Source organism: Carcharhinus amblyrhynchos, chromosome 27, assembly GCF_965287045.1.
Source record: "Carcharhinus amblyrhynchos chromosome 27, sCarAmb.v2.hapA, whole genome shotgun sequence".
Taxonomy (NCBI): Eukaryota; Metazoa; Chordata; class Chondrichthyes; order Carcharhiniformes; family Carcharhinidae; genus Carcharhinus; species Carcharhinus amblyrhynchos.
Genome location: NC_137350.1, coordinates 41,897,613 through 41,913,511, shown reverse-complemented (window position 1 = coordinate 41,913,511; position 15,899 = coordinate 41,897,613). Strand labels below are relative to the sequence as shown.

Here is a 15,899-nt window from a genome sequence, read left to right as displayed (position 1 = left end):
CAGCTGCGGCCTCACCAATGCCCCATACAGCTGCAGCAAGACCTCCCTACTTTTATATTCAATCCCCCTCGCTATGAAGGCCAGCATCCCATTTGCCTTCCTGACCACCTGCTGCACCTCCATTATCGTAACATCTGCATGGTCTCCCCAGTGTACCATGCCTTGGGACATCCTTGCCTGCAGCATATCAGGTAGACAACATTGGCTGACTTGTAAGAGTATGTACCGTGTACCTGGTGAATGGTGTTCTCAAGTGAGGTGACGGCATCTGTGTCAATGATCCTACGACATCTTTTCCAGAGCCTTCAACATGTCAATGACGAAGACGAACATCTCGCCAAGGCCATCTCCACACCCCCACCTTTTGCCTTCAAACAACCAGATAACGTCAAACAGACCACTGTTCACAGCAAACTACCCAGCCTTCAGGAGAACAGTGACCACAATACCACACAATCCTGCAACAGCAACCTCTGCAAGACATGCCGGATCATCGACATGGATGCCACCATTCATGTGAGAATGCCGTCCACCAGGTACATAGTACATACACTTGCAACTTGGCCAACATTATTTACCTGATACGCTGCAGGAAAGGTTGTCCTGAGGTATGGTACATTGGGGACACCATGCAGATGCTATGACAACAGATGAATGAACACCGCTCAACAATCACCAGGCAAAAGTATTCTCTTCCTGTTGGGGAACGCTTCAGTGGTCACAAGCATTCGGCCTCTGAATTTCGGGTAAGCATTATCCAAGGCGGCCTTCACGAAACATGACAGCGCAGAGTCGCTGAGCAGAGACTGATAGCCAAGTTCCGCACACATAAGGACAGCCTCAAGCGATATCTTTGGTTCATGTCACACTATCTGTAACTCCCATGACTTGCTGGCTTGCAAAATTTCACTAACTGTCCTGGCTAGAGATAATACACATCTCTTTAACCCTCTCTCCACTCACATTATCTGTACCTATTACCTGTAAAGACTCACATTCCAACCATTATTTCGAAATTGAGTTTGTGTCTTCAAATGCCCTGTTTGTGAACTGAAATCCCACTCACCTGACGAAGGGGCAGCGTGTTGTGAGACTTCTTAAAGAACACTGAATATAGGAGTTGGGACGTCTTGTTGAAGTTGCACAAGACATTGGCCACACTTGGAATTGGAACAGTTCTGGTCACCCTATTATAGAAAGGATATTATTAAACTGGAAAAAAGTGGAGAAAAGATTTACTAGGTTGCTACTTGGACTTGATGGTTTGAGTTATAAGGAGAGGCTGGATAGACTGGGACATTCCCTGGAGCATAGGAGGCTCAGGGGGTGATCTTATAGAGAGCTATAAAATAATGAGGGGCATAGACAAGGTAGATAGTCAATATCTTTTTCCAAAGGTAGGGGAGTCTAAAACTGGAAGGCATAGGTTTAAGGTGAGAGGGAAGATATAGAAAAGTGTCCAGAGGGGCAATTCTTTCACACAGAGGGTGGTAAGTGTCTGGAACATGCTGTCAGAGGTAGTAGCAGAGGCAGGTATAATTTTGTCTTTTCAAAAGCATTCACAGTTACATGGGCACAGTGGGATTTGGGGCAAACGTGGACAATTGGGACTAGTTTAGTGGTTAAAAAAAGGGCGGCATGGACAAGTTGGGCTGTGCTGTAAACGTCTATGACTCTATTTGAGACTAAAATAGAATCTGGAGTCATCACTGTTTATTGAAATAAAACTGTGGTTTTGGTATTTTCAGTTCCTTAGACTCAGCAACGAGACAGTGGATTATACAGGAGTGAGTGCCTGCCCTTTCTAATGTCAGGATGTGCAGACCACATCAGTCAAATACTTGGGTGACCATTATGAGCTCAAAATTGTCAGTTAAAATTACCCATGCTGTATTAAAAATAGTCATTCTATGGACTGTAAGTAACAGACTTCAGATACTGATATGTCTGGACCGAAACTCAGACATGAACCCCAGTGACATCGTCCAGTGATCTGTTAAGCTAGAAAATCCAGCTTTATAGATTGTGGGAATAAAGATCAGACTAGAGTCCATTGTTCAATTGGGCTTGGGAAAGTTCTGGGATGGAAAATAGGAGAGTTGGGGACAAGAATGGGACAGGGGAGCTAAAGCCCAATTACTACTACTGTCCCTGGCCACAGATATGTTTTGGATTTACTGAAGAGAATCTCTTCTTCCTGCCACTTAGTCACTGTTTCGACGCTATGGGGGCCTGATGACCCTGCTTAGCATCTATTAATAGGCCTGCTTGAGTCAGGCTAGCACTTCAGCCCCTTAGTTACAGCTAAGCTTAGCTGATACAAGTGGACACTGACATAAAGCCTAATGTTTTCACTGGACCCTGTTCATTCCCCAGGCTAAAACCACTCCTGCTTCGTACAACCGAATGTGAAATTTTGGGTCACATGTCCAAAAAGGCCGCAGCCAAATGGAAACATTCCAATTGCTGTATCTTCCTCTCCCTGAACCACAACAGCTTCAAGCAGGAAACAAAACCATTTAACACAAAACAAACAAAATCTCTTTATTCAATAGCTGCTCAGAATTCAAAGTTTCCATAACCTTTTTCTAGATTTTGTGAGTACCAACTATCAGCTTTAACATCTGTTTAACTTGCAGGTTACTCACCTTGCATGATGACACCATTGTCAGTGCCAGTCACTGCTTTGCTTTTGACTTGTTCCTTGATCAGGCTCCTCACTTCCTCTGGTCTGAAACAAAACTTTCAATCCTTAGAATCATTGACCAATGAGTCAATTAAACTAAAAACAGAACACTGACCAGTAACTGGAATGGCAGTACAGTGGTAGTATTAATGGACTATTAATTCACAGGCCTGTTCTGAAGCCATGAGTTCAAATCTCACCAAATTCACTTCATTCATAAAAATAAAAGTATCCTCTGATGGTGACCATGGAACTACAAGAATTTCATTCAAACCTATCTCATTCTCTCATGCCCCTCAAAGAAGGAAACCTGGTGTCCTCATCTGGTCTGGTGACTCCACACCCACACAATGTGGTTAGCTTGTAACTGCCCTCTGAAATCAGCTAGCAAGCCACCCAGTTGTATCAAACCACTCCAGGAAAACAGATTTTTTAAAATTTGTTTTGGGGTAGCACGCTGGCACAGAGTTAGCACAGTTGCCTCAAAGCGCCAGGGACCAGGGTTCAATTGCAGCCTTGGATCACTGTCTGTGTAGAGTTTGCAAGTTCTCCCCGTGTCTGCGTGGGTTTCTTCCAGGTGCTCTGTTTCTTCCCACATTCCAATATACGGGTTAGGTCGGATTGGCCATGCTAAATTGCCCCTCGGTGTCAGTGGGTCAATCAGGGTAAATACTTGGGGTTACAGGAATAAGACTTGGGTGGGATTGTTGTTGGTGCAGGCTAGATAAGCTGAATAGCCTCCTTCTACACTGTACGGATTCTATGATTCTAAGTTCTTGGAATTTGAGCATTACTGGCAAGATCACCATTTGTTGCACATTCCAAATTGTCTTTGGGAGAAGGTGGTACTGACGAGCTGCTTTCTTAAACAGGTATGGTTTACAGTGCTGTTAGGGAAAGATTTCATGGGCTGGATTTAACTGACAGTTTGAAGACAAATGAGCTCATCAAATCCAGTGAGCAACCTGCCTTCCCATCACTCCTGACCTCACCACATCAAGCAGCCAACCCTGTAACTGCTCCTGTGTGATCTTGTATTGGGCACGGGGCCCATTAAGTCTGCTCCAAGGGTCAGGCTCATTGGAAGACCCCCAAGATTTAACACCCACTCCCTAAAAGGATTGGCCAGCAGCTCCTTGACATAGGATTCCTGCTTCCGGTCTATTAGTGTTCGATTGGCCATAACCATAATCTGTAGGATAGTTGGTACTCCAATCCAGCACGCACCCCCCCCATTCCCACCTGATATTTTAAAAGCGGGATTCTCTCATGTTGGAGGTGGTCATCATCTAGCTCTTGTGTGACATACGTAAAAATACATAAAGGGCAAAAGAATAACAAAGGAGAGAGTAGGCCCTCTTAAGGATCAACAAGGTAATCTATGTGTGGATCCACAAGAGATGGCTGAGATCCTAAGTGAATATTTCTCATCAGTATTTACTGTTGAGAAAAAGCATGGATCTTTGGGAATTTGGGGAAATAAATATTGATGTCTTGAGGAGCGTACATACTACAGAGAAGGAGGTGCTGGAAGTCTTAAAGCACATCAAGGTAGATAAATCCCTGGGGCCTGATGAGGTATATCCCAGGACATTGTGGAAAGCTAGGGAGGAAATTTTGGGTCCCCTAGCCGAGATATTTGAATCATCGATAGTCACAGGCGAGGTACCTGAAGATTGGACGGTGGCAAATGTTGTGCTTTTGTTTAAAAAGGGCTGCAGGGAAAAGCCTGGGAACTACAGGCCAGTGAGCCTCACATCTGTGCTGGGTAAATTGTTGGAAGGTATTTTGAGAGACAGGATCTACAGGCATTTAAAGATACAAGGACTGATTAGGGACAGTCAGCACGGCTTTGTGAGTGGAAAATCATATCTCACAAATTTGAGTTTTTTGAAGGGGTAACCAAGAAGGTAGATGAAGGCAGTGCAGTTGATGTTGCCTACATGGACTTTAGCAAAGCCTTTGACAAGGTACCACATGGTAGGTTGTTGCATAAAGTTAAATCTCATGGGATCCAGGGTGAGGTATCTAAATGTAAATAAAACTGGCTTGATGACACAAGCTAGAGAGTGGTTGTAGAGAGTTGTTTTTCATACTGGAGGCCTGTGACCAGCAGAGTGCCTCAGGGATCAGTGCTGGGCCCACTTTTACATGTCATTTATATTAATGATTTGGATGAGAATATAGGGGGCATGATTAGTAAGTTTGCAGATGACATCAAGATTGGTGGCATGGTGGACAGTAAAGAAAGTTATATCGGATTGCAACGGGATCTTCATCAATTGGGCCAGTGGGCTGACGAATAGCAGATGCAGTTTAATTTAGATAAATGTGAGGTGATGCATTTTGGTGGATTGAACCAGGGCAGGACTTACTCAGTTAATGGTAGGGCGCTGGGGAGAGTTACAGAACCAAGAGATCTAGGGGTACATGATCATAGCTCCTTGAAAGTGGAGTCACAGGTGGACAGAGTGGTAAAGAAGGCATTTGGCATGTTTGGTTTCATCGGTCAGAACACTGAATACAGGAGTTGGGACGTCTTGTTGAAGTTGTACAAGACATTGGTAAGGCTGCACTTCGAATACTGTGTGCAATTCTGGTCACCCTATTATAGAAAGTATATTATTAAACTAGAAAGAGTGCAGAAAAGATTTACTAGGATGCCACTGGGACTTGATGGATTGAGTTATAAGGAGAGGCTGAATAGACTGGGACATTTTTCTCTGGAGCGTAGGAGGCTGAGGGGTGACCTTATAGAAGTCTACAAAACAAAGGGCAACAGACAAGATAGATAGTCAATATTTTAGAATCATAGAATCCATTAGCGCAGAAGGAGGCCATTCAGCCCATCAAGCCTGCAAAGACAACAATTCCACCTAGGCCCTATGCCTGTAATGCCATGTAAATCCCCTGACACCAAGGGCTAATTTAGCAATCAATGGATTTCATACGATTTTGGATCCTGGGATGAAACCGGAGCATCCAGACGAAACTCTGTCACCCAAGGCCAGAATTGAACCCGGGTCCCTGGCGCTGACAGTCAGCAGTGCTAACCACTGTGCCAATCCGATATTCAGAGCACCGATATGCTCTAATTAAATATTTGGAAGACTAAAGCCACTCCTGCAGTTCTTGCTCCGAACTCCACTCCTGTACAACCCACTCCAACCCTCTCCATGGCAACACTGAAGACTGGTTTAGCCTCAATCAATCAATTGATTGCTCGTTGGAGCGAGCAGAGAGAAGGTCAAAGAGAACAAAGGTAAGCGATTGACTTTGTAAAGTTTTTCGCGGGCTTTTTAACGGAAATCCAGCTTTAAAAGTTAAACAGGACGTGGGCCGCGGGGTCTTCCGGGAAGGGATCTTTACCACGCAAAGTATAAGAGGAAGGTTGCAGTAGACAGCAGGCAGCGGAGTGAGAAGGGAGCAGAGTGAGCTGTAAAGGCTTTGGCTCACAGGGCTTCAGCGAAAAGGGCAAGGGAAGTTTAAATTCTTCACTGGGTCTAGAATATACTAGGTGACTGAGATGGAGGGACATGTGATGTGCTGTTTCTGTATGATATGGGAGCTGGTGGACCCCAAGGTCATTCCCAGTGAGCATGCCTGCAGTAAGTGCTGGTTGCTTGAAGAGCTCCAGCTCAAAGTAGACGAGCTGAACTCAGAGCTTCAGAAACTGAGACAAATCAGAGAAGGGGAGTGTAACCTGGATAATGTGTTACAAGACAAAGTCAAACCCCCTAAACTGACTAACTCTGAGGGTCAGGAACAAGAGGGGGTTGCTGAGGGGAAGGAGGGGAGTGGGGGGAGGAAGGAGGGGAGTGGGGGGAGGAAGGAGGGGGAGACTCAAAAGTCTCAGCCCCTGAATCTGCACAACAGTTTGAGATTCTTGCTCCCAGTGTGGACAAGAACGAGGACTGCAATGTGGAAGAGCAAACTGCCCACGGTACAGTGGTGCAGACAGAGGTCAAAGCAGAATAAGAGAAATGTAGTTAGGGGCATAGACACTGTCCTTTGTGACAAGAATAAAGGATACCGAAGGGTGTGTTGCCTGCCTGGCGCTCAGGTCCAGGATGTCTCATCTGGGCTGCAGACGAACCTGGAGTGGGAGGGTGGTTCATGTGGTTGCCAACGACATAGGCAAAATAGGAACTAAGGATCTGCAGAGGGAGTATGATAATCTGTGAACCAAATTAAAAAGCAGAACCCACAAGGTTATCTCTGGATTACTACCTGAACCACGTGCAAATTGGCACAGGGTAAATAGGATTAAGGAGATGAATGGGTGGCTCAGGGATTGGTGTGGGAGGAATGGGTTCGAATTTATGGGGCACTGGCACCAGTATTGGGGCAGATGGGACGGTCTTAGTCTGAATCGTGCTGGGACCACAGTCCTGATGAATCGTATAACTAGGACTGTAGACAGGGCTTTAAACTAATTAGTGGGGGAAATTTCAAAGTCTAAAGTAAAGAAGAGGGTACGCATGCAGGTAAATGTTGAGGATGTTCCACTAATTAAAGGAGTAGGGGGCACGAGAGAGGTTAGTAGTGTTTCTACAAATAAAGCCCAGATAAAGGCTGGTATAAAGACACTTTACCTGAATGCACAAAGCATTCGGAACAAAGTGAATGAGCTGATGGCGCAAATCAGCACAAATGGATATGATCTAGTGGCCATTACAGAAACGTGGTTGCAGAGTGACAGGGACTGAGAACTGAATATCCAGGGGTATCAGACATTTAGGAAGGATAGACCGGAGGAAAAAGGAGTTGGGGTAGCTCTGTTAATTAAGGATAATATCAGGGCGGTAGTAAGAGAAGATATAGGCTCCATAGAGCAAAACATGGAATCATTGTGGGTGGACATAAGAAATAGTAAGGGGAGGAAGACACTGGTGGGTGTGGTCATAGGCTCCCAGATAATAACTTTGAGGTGGGACGGGCTATAAACAAACAAATAATTGATGAGTGCAGAAACGGAACGGCGATAATTATGGGAGATTTGAATCTGCATATTGATTGGATGACCCAAGTTGGACGCAGTGGGCTTGAGGAAGAGTTCTTGGATTGCTGTCGGGATAGTTCCCTTGAACAATATGTAACGGAACCTACAAGGGAGCAAGCCATCTTAGATCTGGTACTGTGTAACAAGGCAGGTAGAATTAGGGATCTCCTTGTGAGGGATCCTCTTGGGATGAGTGATCATAGTGGGTCCCAAACCAGTGTCCTCTGTTTGAACAGACGGGAGTATGATAGGATGAGAGCGGAATTGGCGAATGTAGATTGGGAGCGCAGATTGGTCGGTAGGACAGCTGAGGAACAGTGGAGGATTTTTAAGGAGATCTTTTTTGGTACTCAGCAGAAATATATTCCAATGGTAAAGAAGGAATGTAGGAGAAGGGATAACCAGCCGCGGTTATCAAAGGAAATAAAGGAGAGTATTAAATTAAAAGCTGATGCATTCAGAGCAGCTAAAAGTAGTACGCGATTAGAAGATTGGGAAAGATTTAAAAAACAACAAAGAATCACTAAGAAAGTGATAAAGAAAGGAAAGATAGAGTATGAAGCTAAACTAGCTCTAAATATAAAAAATGATAGTAAAAGTTTTTACAAATATATAAAGAAAAAGAGACTGGCTAGAGTGAATGTTGGACCCTTGGAGGACAAGAGGGGGGATTTAGCGGTGAGTAACGAGGAAATGGCTGAGGCTTTAAATAAGTTTTTTTTGTCGGTCTTCACGGAGGAGAACACAAATAGCTTACCGAATATTAAAGATAGAGGGATGGTAGGAAATGAGGTCCTTAACGCAATTATTGTCACTAGAGAGGTAGTGCCTGGTAGACGAACAGGACTGAAGGTGGACAAGTCCCTGGGACCGGATGGAATGCATCCCAGGGTACTGAAAGAAATGGCTGAGGCGATAGCAGATGCCTTATTAATTATTTATCAAAATTCGCTAGACTCCGGGGAAGTGCCGGAAGATTGGAAAATGGCTAATGTTACGCTACTGTTTAAAAAAGGTAGCAGACAAAAGGCAGGGAATTATAGGCCGGTTAGTTTAACATCTGTAGTTGGAAAAATGCTAGAATCCGTCAAAGAAGAAATAGCGAGACACCTAGAAGAGAACGGTTTAATCAAGCAGACGCAGCACGGATTCATGAAGGGGAAGTCGTGTTTAACAAATTTATTGGATTTCTATGAGGATGTGACTAGTGCGGTAGACAGAGGGGAACCAGTGGATGTGGTGTTTTTAGATTTCCAGAAGGCGTTTGATAAGGCGCCTCACAAGAAGTTGCTACAGGTTAGGGTGCACTGAGTTGGGGGTAAGGTGTTAGCGTGGATAGAGGATTGGCTGTCTAATAGGAAGCAGAGAGTTGGAATCAATGGGTGCTATTCTGATTGGCGGTTGGTGACTAGTGGAGTGCCGCGAGGATCGGTGCTGGGGCCTCAACTGTTTACCATTTATATAGATGATCTGGAGGAGGGGGCTGAGTGTAGGGTGACGAAATTTGCTGATGACACAAAGATGAGTGGGAAAGCAAATTGCGTGGAGGGTGTGGAAAGTCTGCAGAGGGATCTGGATAGGCTGAGCGAGTGGGCGAGGACCTGGCAGATGGAGTATAATGTTAGCAAGTGTGAGGTTATCCACTTTAGTAGAAATAATAGTAGGAGGGATTATTATTTGTTTGCTGGAGCAGACGAGTGAAGGAGCAGAGAGACAGCTAAGATTTTACCTGTTAAAAACCAGTTTAAAATAAGTTTAAAGCACTTTGTTCTTTGTAGAACTGTTTAAAGCATTTATTTATTGTATTTACTGCTTTAAGAATTCTGAGGGAGTGGTTAGCAGGCAGTTGTGGTTCATCAGATTTAAATCAGCGCCAGGTTTAAAAGGAGGCCTGGTGTAGACAGCGGGCAGTGGAGTGAGAGGGAAGCAGAGTGAGCTACTAGGGCTTAATATCAAAAAGGGCTTGAAAGAAAAAAGGCCAGGTGAGTTCGTTGGAAAAACAAAAAAAACAAAAAAAAACAAAAAAAAAACCAAAAAAAAATTTTTTCAAAACTACTACAGTAAATAATGGAGGGGCATGTGATGTGTGGTTTCTGTATGATGTGGGAACTGGTGGACCCTAGGGTTCATCCCAGTGACCATGTCTGCAGTAAGTGCAGGTTGCTGGAGGTGCTCCAGCTCAGGGTAAATGAGCTGGCCTCTGAGCTACAGACACTGAGGCTCATCAAGGGGAGAGAGGGTGCCATTGTCAATGGGGTGCAAGTGACATCCACCCCCCCTAGACTGGCTAACTCTAAGGGTCAGGGACAAGAGGGGGCTACTGGGAAGAGGAAGGGGGGTGAGGAGCGGAGGCCTCAGCCTCTTAATCTGCATAACAGGTTTGAGGTTCTTGCTTCCAAGTTGGACGAGAACGAGGCAGGTGAGGTTGGTGAGCAAGCTGCACACGGTACAGTGCTGCAGCAGGACATAGGCAAAGAGAAAAGGAAAAGGAACGTAGTAATTATTGGGGATAGTGGGGTGAAGGGTATTGACACTGTCCTTTGTCACAATGACAAAGTGCACAGAAGGGTGTGTTGTCTGCCTGGTGCTCGGGTACGGGATGTCGCAGCTGGGCTGCAGAGGAACCTGGAGTGGGAGGGTGAGAATCCGGTCGTTGTGGTACATGTGGGTGCCGGCGACGTAAGCAAAATGCAGACTGAGGATCTGGGGAGGGAGTATGAAAAGCTTGGAATGGAATTAAAAAGTAGAACCGACAAGGTGGTTATCTCTGGGCTACTGCCTGAACCGTGTGCAGATGGGCGTATTGTTGACAGGATTAAGGAAGTGAATGGGTGGCTCAGGGATTGGTGTGGGAGGAATGGGTTTGAATTTATGGGGCATTGGCACCAGTATTGGAGTAGGTGGGACCTGTTCGGGCGGGATGGGGTTGGTCTGAACCGTGCTGGGACCAGAGTGCTGGCGAATCGAGTAAAGAGGACTGTAGACAGGGCTTTAAACTAATTGGGGGGGGGAGGGTGTGAGGGTAGGTGACCTTACGAGGTCTAAAGTTAAGGAGAGTGTACATGTAAGGGAAGAGGCCGAGGATGTCCCAATAATAGAGGGAGTAGGGGGCGTGAGTATAGTTGGTGGCGTTGCGGCAAATAGGGTCCAGGTGAAGGCTGGGATGAAAGCGCTGTATCTGAATGCACGAAGCATTCGGAATAAAGTGGATGAGCTGGTGGCGCAGATCGACACAAATGGATACGATCTGGTGGCCATTACAGAGACGTGGCTGCAGGGTGACAGGGACTGGGAGCTGAATGTACAGGGGTATCAAGTGTTTAGGAAGGATAGGCAGGAGGGAAAAGGGGGGGCGTAGCTCTGCTGATTAAGAATAGCATCACGGTGGTAGTAAGGGATGATATTGGAGCCAAGGAGCAGAGGGTGGAATCGTTGTGGGTGGAGATTAAGAACAGCAAAGGGAGGAAGACGCTGGTGGGTGTCGTCTATAGGCCCCCGAGTAATGATCTGGAGGTGGGGCGGGCTGTTAACGCGCAAATAAGTGCGGCGTGCAGGAATGGGACGGCCGTAGTTATGGGGGATTTCAATCTGCATATTGATTGGTCGACCCATGTTGGACGTGGGGGGCTCGAGGAAGAGTTCTTGGAATGCTGCCGGGATAGTTTCCTCGAACAGTGTGTGTTGGAGCCGACGAGGGAGCGAGCTATCTTGGATCTGGTGCTATGTAATGAAGCATGTAGAATTAGGGACCTTGTGGTGAAGGATCCTCTTGGGGAGAGTGATCATTGTATGGTGGAGTTTCTGGTGCAGATGGAGGAGGAGAAAGTGGGTTCCCGGACACGCGTCCTTTGTTTGAATAGAGGGAAATACGGTAGGATGAGAGAAGAATTGGCGAATGTGGACTGGGAGAGCGCGTTGGAGGGAGGGTCTGTTAAGGAGCAGTGGAGGATCTTTAAGGAGATCTTTCTTGGTGCTCAACGGAAACTTATTCCGATGGTCAAAAAGGATAGTAGGAGGAGAGGTAATAAGCCGTGGATAACAAAGGAGGTGAAGGAAAGTGTTAAACTAAAAGCGGAGGAATTTAGAGTAGCTAAGAGTAGTGGGCGAGAAGAGGATTGGGAGAGGTTTAAATGTCAACAAAGATTGACAAAGAAGTTGATAAGGAATGGTAGGAGAAACTATGAAGCTGGGCTAGCGCTTAATATAAAAAAGGATAGCAAGAGTTTTTATAAATATATAAAAAGGAAGAGGCTGGCTAGGGTAAATGTTGGTCCTTTAGAGGATGAGAAAGGGGACCTAGTGGTAGGGGATGGGGATATGGCTAAGGTATTGAATAACTTTTTTGTTTCTGTCTTCACGGAGGAGGACGTGAATAATTTGCCGGGTGTTAGCGATAGAAAGGTGGTAGGACTGGAGGGTCTTAATGACATTACTGTTACTAGAAAGGCGGTGCTCGACAGACTGGAGGGGCTGATTGTGGACAAGTCCCCAGGACCGGATGGAATGCATCCGAGGGTTCTGAAAGAAATGGCGGAGGTGATAGTGGATGCCTTGGTGGTTATTTTCCAAACGTCGCTGGATTCCGGGAAGTGCCGGATGATTGGAAAACGGCTAATGTTACGCCGTTGTTTAAGAAGGGTGCCAGACAAAAGGCGGGGAATTATAGGCTGGTTAGTTTAACGTCTGTGGTAGGTAAAATGTTAGAATCTGTCATTAAGGAGGAAATTGCGAGGCATCTTGAAGGGAATTGCTTGATAGAGCAGACGCAGCACGGTTTCATTAAAGGGAAGTCGTGTCTGACAAATTTACTGGAGTTCTATGAGGATGTGTCTAGGGCGGTGGATAGAGGAGAGCCGGTAGATGTGGTCTTTCTAGATTTTCAGAAAGCGTTTGACAAAGTGCCTCACAAGAGGTTATTGCAGAAGGTCGAGGGACATGGAGTTGGGGGTAGGGTGTTAGCGTGGATAGAGGATTGGTTGTCAAATAGGAGGCAGAGAGTGGGAGTCAACGGGTGCTATTCGGATTGGCGGATGGTGACTAGTGGAGTGCCCCAGGGGTCGGTGCTGGGGCCTCAGCTTTTTACCATTTATATAGATGATCTGGAGGAGGGAACCGAGTGTAGAGTGTCGAAATTTGCTGATGACACCAAGATTGGGGGAACGGCAAATTGTGCAGAGGGTGTGGAGAGTCTACAGAAGGATCTAGATAGGCTGGGCGAATGGGCCAGGAAATGGCAAATGGAATTTAATGTTGGCAAGTGTGAGGTGGTCCACTTTGGTAGGAAGAATGGTAGGAAGGACTATTACTTACGAGGCGAAAAACTGCAGCAGGCGACGGTGCAGAGGGACCTCGGGGTCCTTGTGCATGAGTCGCAAAAACCCAGCTTGCAGCTGCAGCAGGTGGTCAGGAAGGCGAATGGGATGCTGGCCTTCATAGCGAAGGGGATTGAATATAAAAGTAGGGAGGTCTTGCTGCAGCTGTATAGGGCATTGGTGAGGCCGCAACTGGAGTACTGTGTGCATTTTTGGGCGCCGCACCTGCGCAAAGATATTTTGGCCTTGGAGGGAGTGCAGAGGAGGTTTACTAGGCTGATACCGGAGTTGAAAGGGTTGAGCTATGAGGAGAGGCTGAATAAACTGGGCTTGTACTCGTTAGAGTTTAGAAGAATGAGAGGAGATCTCATTGAAACGTATAAGATGATGAATGGGATGGATAGGATAGAGGTGGAAAGACTCTTCCCGCTCAAAAAAGACAATAGGACTAGGGGGCACAGCCTCAAGATAAAAGGGGGGCGGTTTAGAACGGAGTTGAGGAGGAACTTCTTCACTCAAAGGGTGGTGAATCTCTGGAATTCTCTGCCCGTTGAAGTGGTGGAGGCTGCCTCGCTAAATATTTTTAAGACGCGGGTTGATGGGTTTTTGATAAGAGAGGGGATTAAGGGTTATGGGGAGAGGGCGGGAAAGTGGAACTGAGCAGCGACAGATCAGCCATGATCTTATTGAATGGCGGGGCAGGCTCGAAGGGCTGGATGGCCTACTCCTGCTCCTATTTCTTATGTTCTTATGTTCTTATTTAAAAGGCGAAAAGCTGCAACATGCTACGGTGCAGAGGGACCTGGGGGTACTTGTGCATGAATCGCAAAAACCCAGTCTGCAGGTGCAGCAGGTGATCAAGAAGGCGAATGGAATGTTGGCCTTTATAGCGAGGGGGATAGAATATAAAAGCAGGGAGGTCTTGCTGCAACTGTACAGGGTACTGGTGAGGCCACAACGGGAGTACTGTGTGCAGTTTTGGTCGCCGCATTTGCAAAAGGATATGTTGGCTTTGGAGGGAGCGCAGAGAAGGTTCACCAGGCTGATACCGGAGATGAGGGGGTTAGCCTATGAGGAGAGATTGAATAGACTGGGCCTGGAGTTTAGAAGGCTGAGGGGGGATCTTATAGAGACGTATAAGATAATGAAGGGGCTAGATAGGGTAGAGGTAGAGAGATTCTTCCCGCTTAGAAAAGATAGCAGGACTAGAGGGCACAGCCTCAAGATAAGGGGGGGGGGTGCAGTTTAGAACGGAGTTGAAGAGGAACTTCTTCACTCAAAGGGTGGTGAGTCTCTGGAATTCTCTGCCCATTGAAGTGGTGGAGGCTCTCTCACTGAATATATTTAAGTCACGGGTAGGTAGGTTTCTGATCAATAAGGGAATTAAGGGTTATGGGGAGAAAGCAGGAAAATGGAACTGATCTACTTCAGATCAGCCATGATCTTGTTGAATGGTGGGGCTCGAAGGGCTAGATGGCCTACTCCTGCTCCTATTTCTTATGTTCTTAATCCAGATGGGCTTCTGGCCACATATTCGCACCAAGCGCCTATTTTGACCTCTACTACTGCCAATTTCGACCTCTACTACTGCCAATTTCACCCTAGTTTAAGCTCATCTGCTGCTAAATCTCGTTTTCATGCCTTTATTACCTCTAGACATGACTATTCCAACATTCACCTGGCTTATGTCTCTCATTCAATCTTTCATAAGCTTGACAAACTCTGCTGTCTGCATTTACCTTGAACCAGATCCTATCCATCAATATACATGATCTACAGTTTGCAAGTGACTAATGTTGATGCCCACTATGCACCATGATTACAAGGCACTTTCTATCTCTCTAATTCGACACAACAGACTCAGCCTGTCCTTGACCATTGCCAAAACAAAACTCATAACACACCTAGTCAACCAATTATTTTACCACCTATACATATTGATGGAGAAACTAAAATATGCTGAGCACTTTCCCATATCTTTGCAGCCACCTCACTCAAAAGGCCACTGGTGATGGGATTCAATACCAGATCACATGTACCAGCTCACCCGGTTTCCTCTAGGTACTCCGGTTTCCTCCCACAATCCAAAGACGTGCTTCTTAGGCTGATTGGCTATGTTAAATTGACACTGATTTGTCTTCCCAGTCTGCACTGCATGTTGCAAGCCTCCTTCTGCACTAATGGATTCTATGATTCTAAAATATTGACTATCTATCTTGTCTGTTGCCCCTTATTATTTTACAGACCTCTATAAGGTCACCCCTCAGCCTCCTACACTCCAGAGAAAAAAATCCCAGTCTATTCAGCCTCTCCTTATAACTCAATCCATCAAGTCCCTGTAGACAAGGTAGAAAGTCAATATCTTTTCCCAAAGGTGGGGGAGTCTACAACTAGAGGGCGTAGGTTTAAGGTGAGAGGGGAGAGATACAAAAGTGTCCAGAGGGGCAATTTTTTCATACAGTGGTGAGTGTCTGGAACTAGCTGCCAGAGGTACTAGTAGAAGCGGGTACAGTTTTATCTTTTAAAAAGCATTTAGATTGTTACACGGGTACAATGGGTATAGAGGGATATGGGCCAAATGCAGGCAATTGAGATTAGCTTTGGGGTTTTTTAAAAGAAAGGGTGGCATGGACAAGTTGGGCCGAAAGACCTGTTTCCATGCTGTAAACCTCTATGACACTAATGTTATTTTGTCATTTATCAATCCAAGATTGAATGCTGTCCAGGTCTTGCTGCATACGGAACACAGACTGTTTCAATATCTGAGGCATTGCAAATGGTACTAAACATTGTGCATATCAGCGAATACCTCCACTTCTGATCTCATGATGGAGGGACTGTCATTGATGAAACAGCTGAAGATGATTTGCCCTGAGAAACTCTTGCAATGAAGTCCTGG

At 45.9% G+C, this 15,899-nt stretch overlaps 1 protein-coding gene across 1 annotated transcript in view; it reads right to left on the bottom strand.

Annotated features, from left to right (window-relative positions):
- The window catches only part of plekhh3 (pleckstrin homology, MyTH4 and FERM domain containing H3), a 125,242-nt gene that overhangs the window by 97,206 nt on the left and 12,137 nt on the right, over positions 1-15,899 (bottom strand). Inside the window, exon 3 of the mRNA XM_080213388.1 lies at positions 2,649-2,731. Coding sequence (XP_080069514.1) covers positions 2,649-2,731 — 83 coding nt within the window. The remainder of the gene's footprint in view (positions 1-2,648; positions 2,732-15,899) is intronic.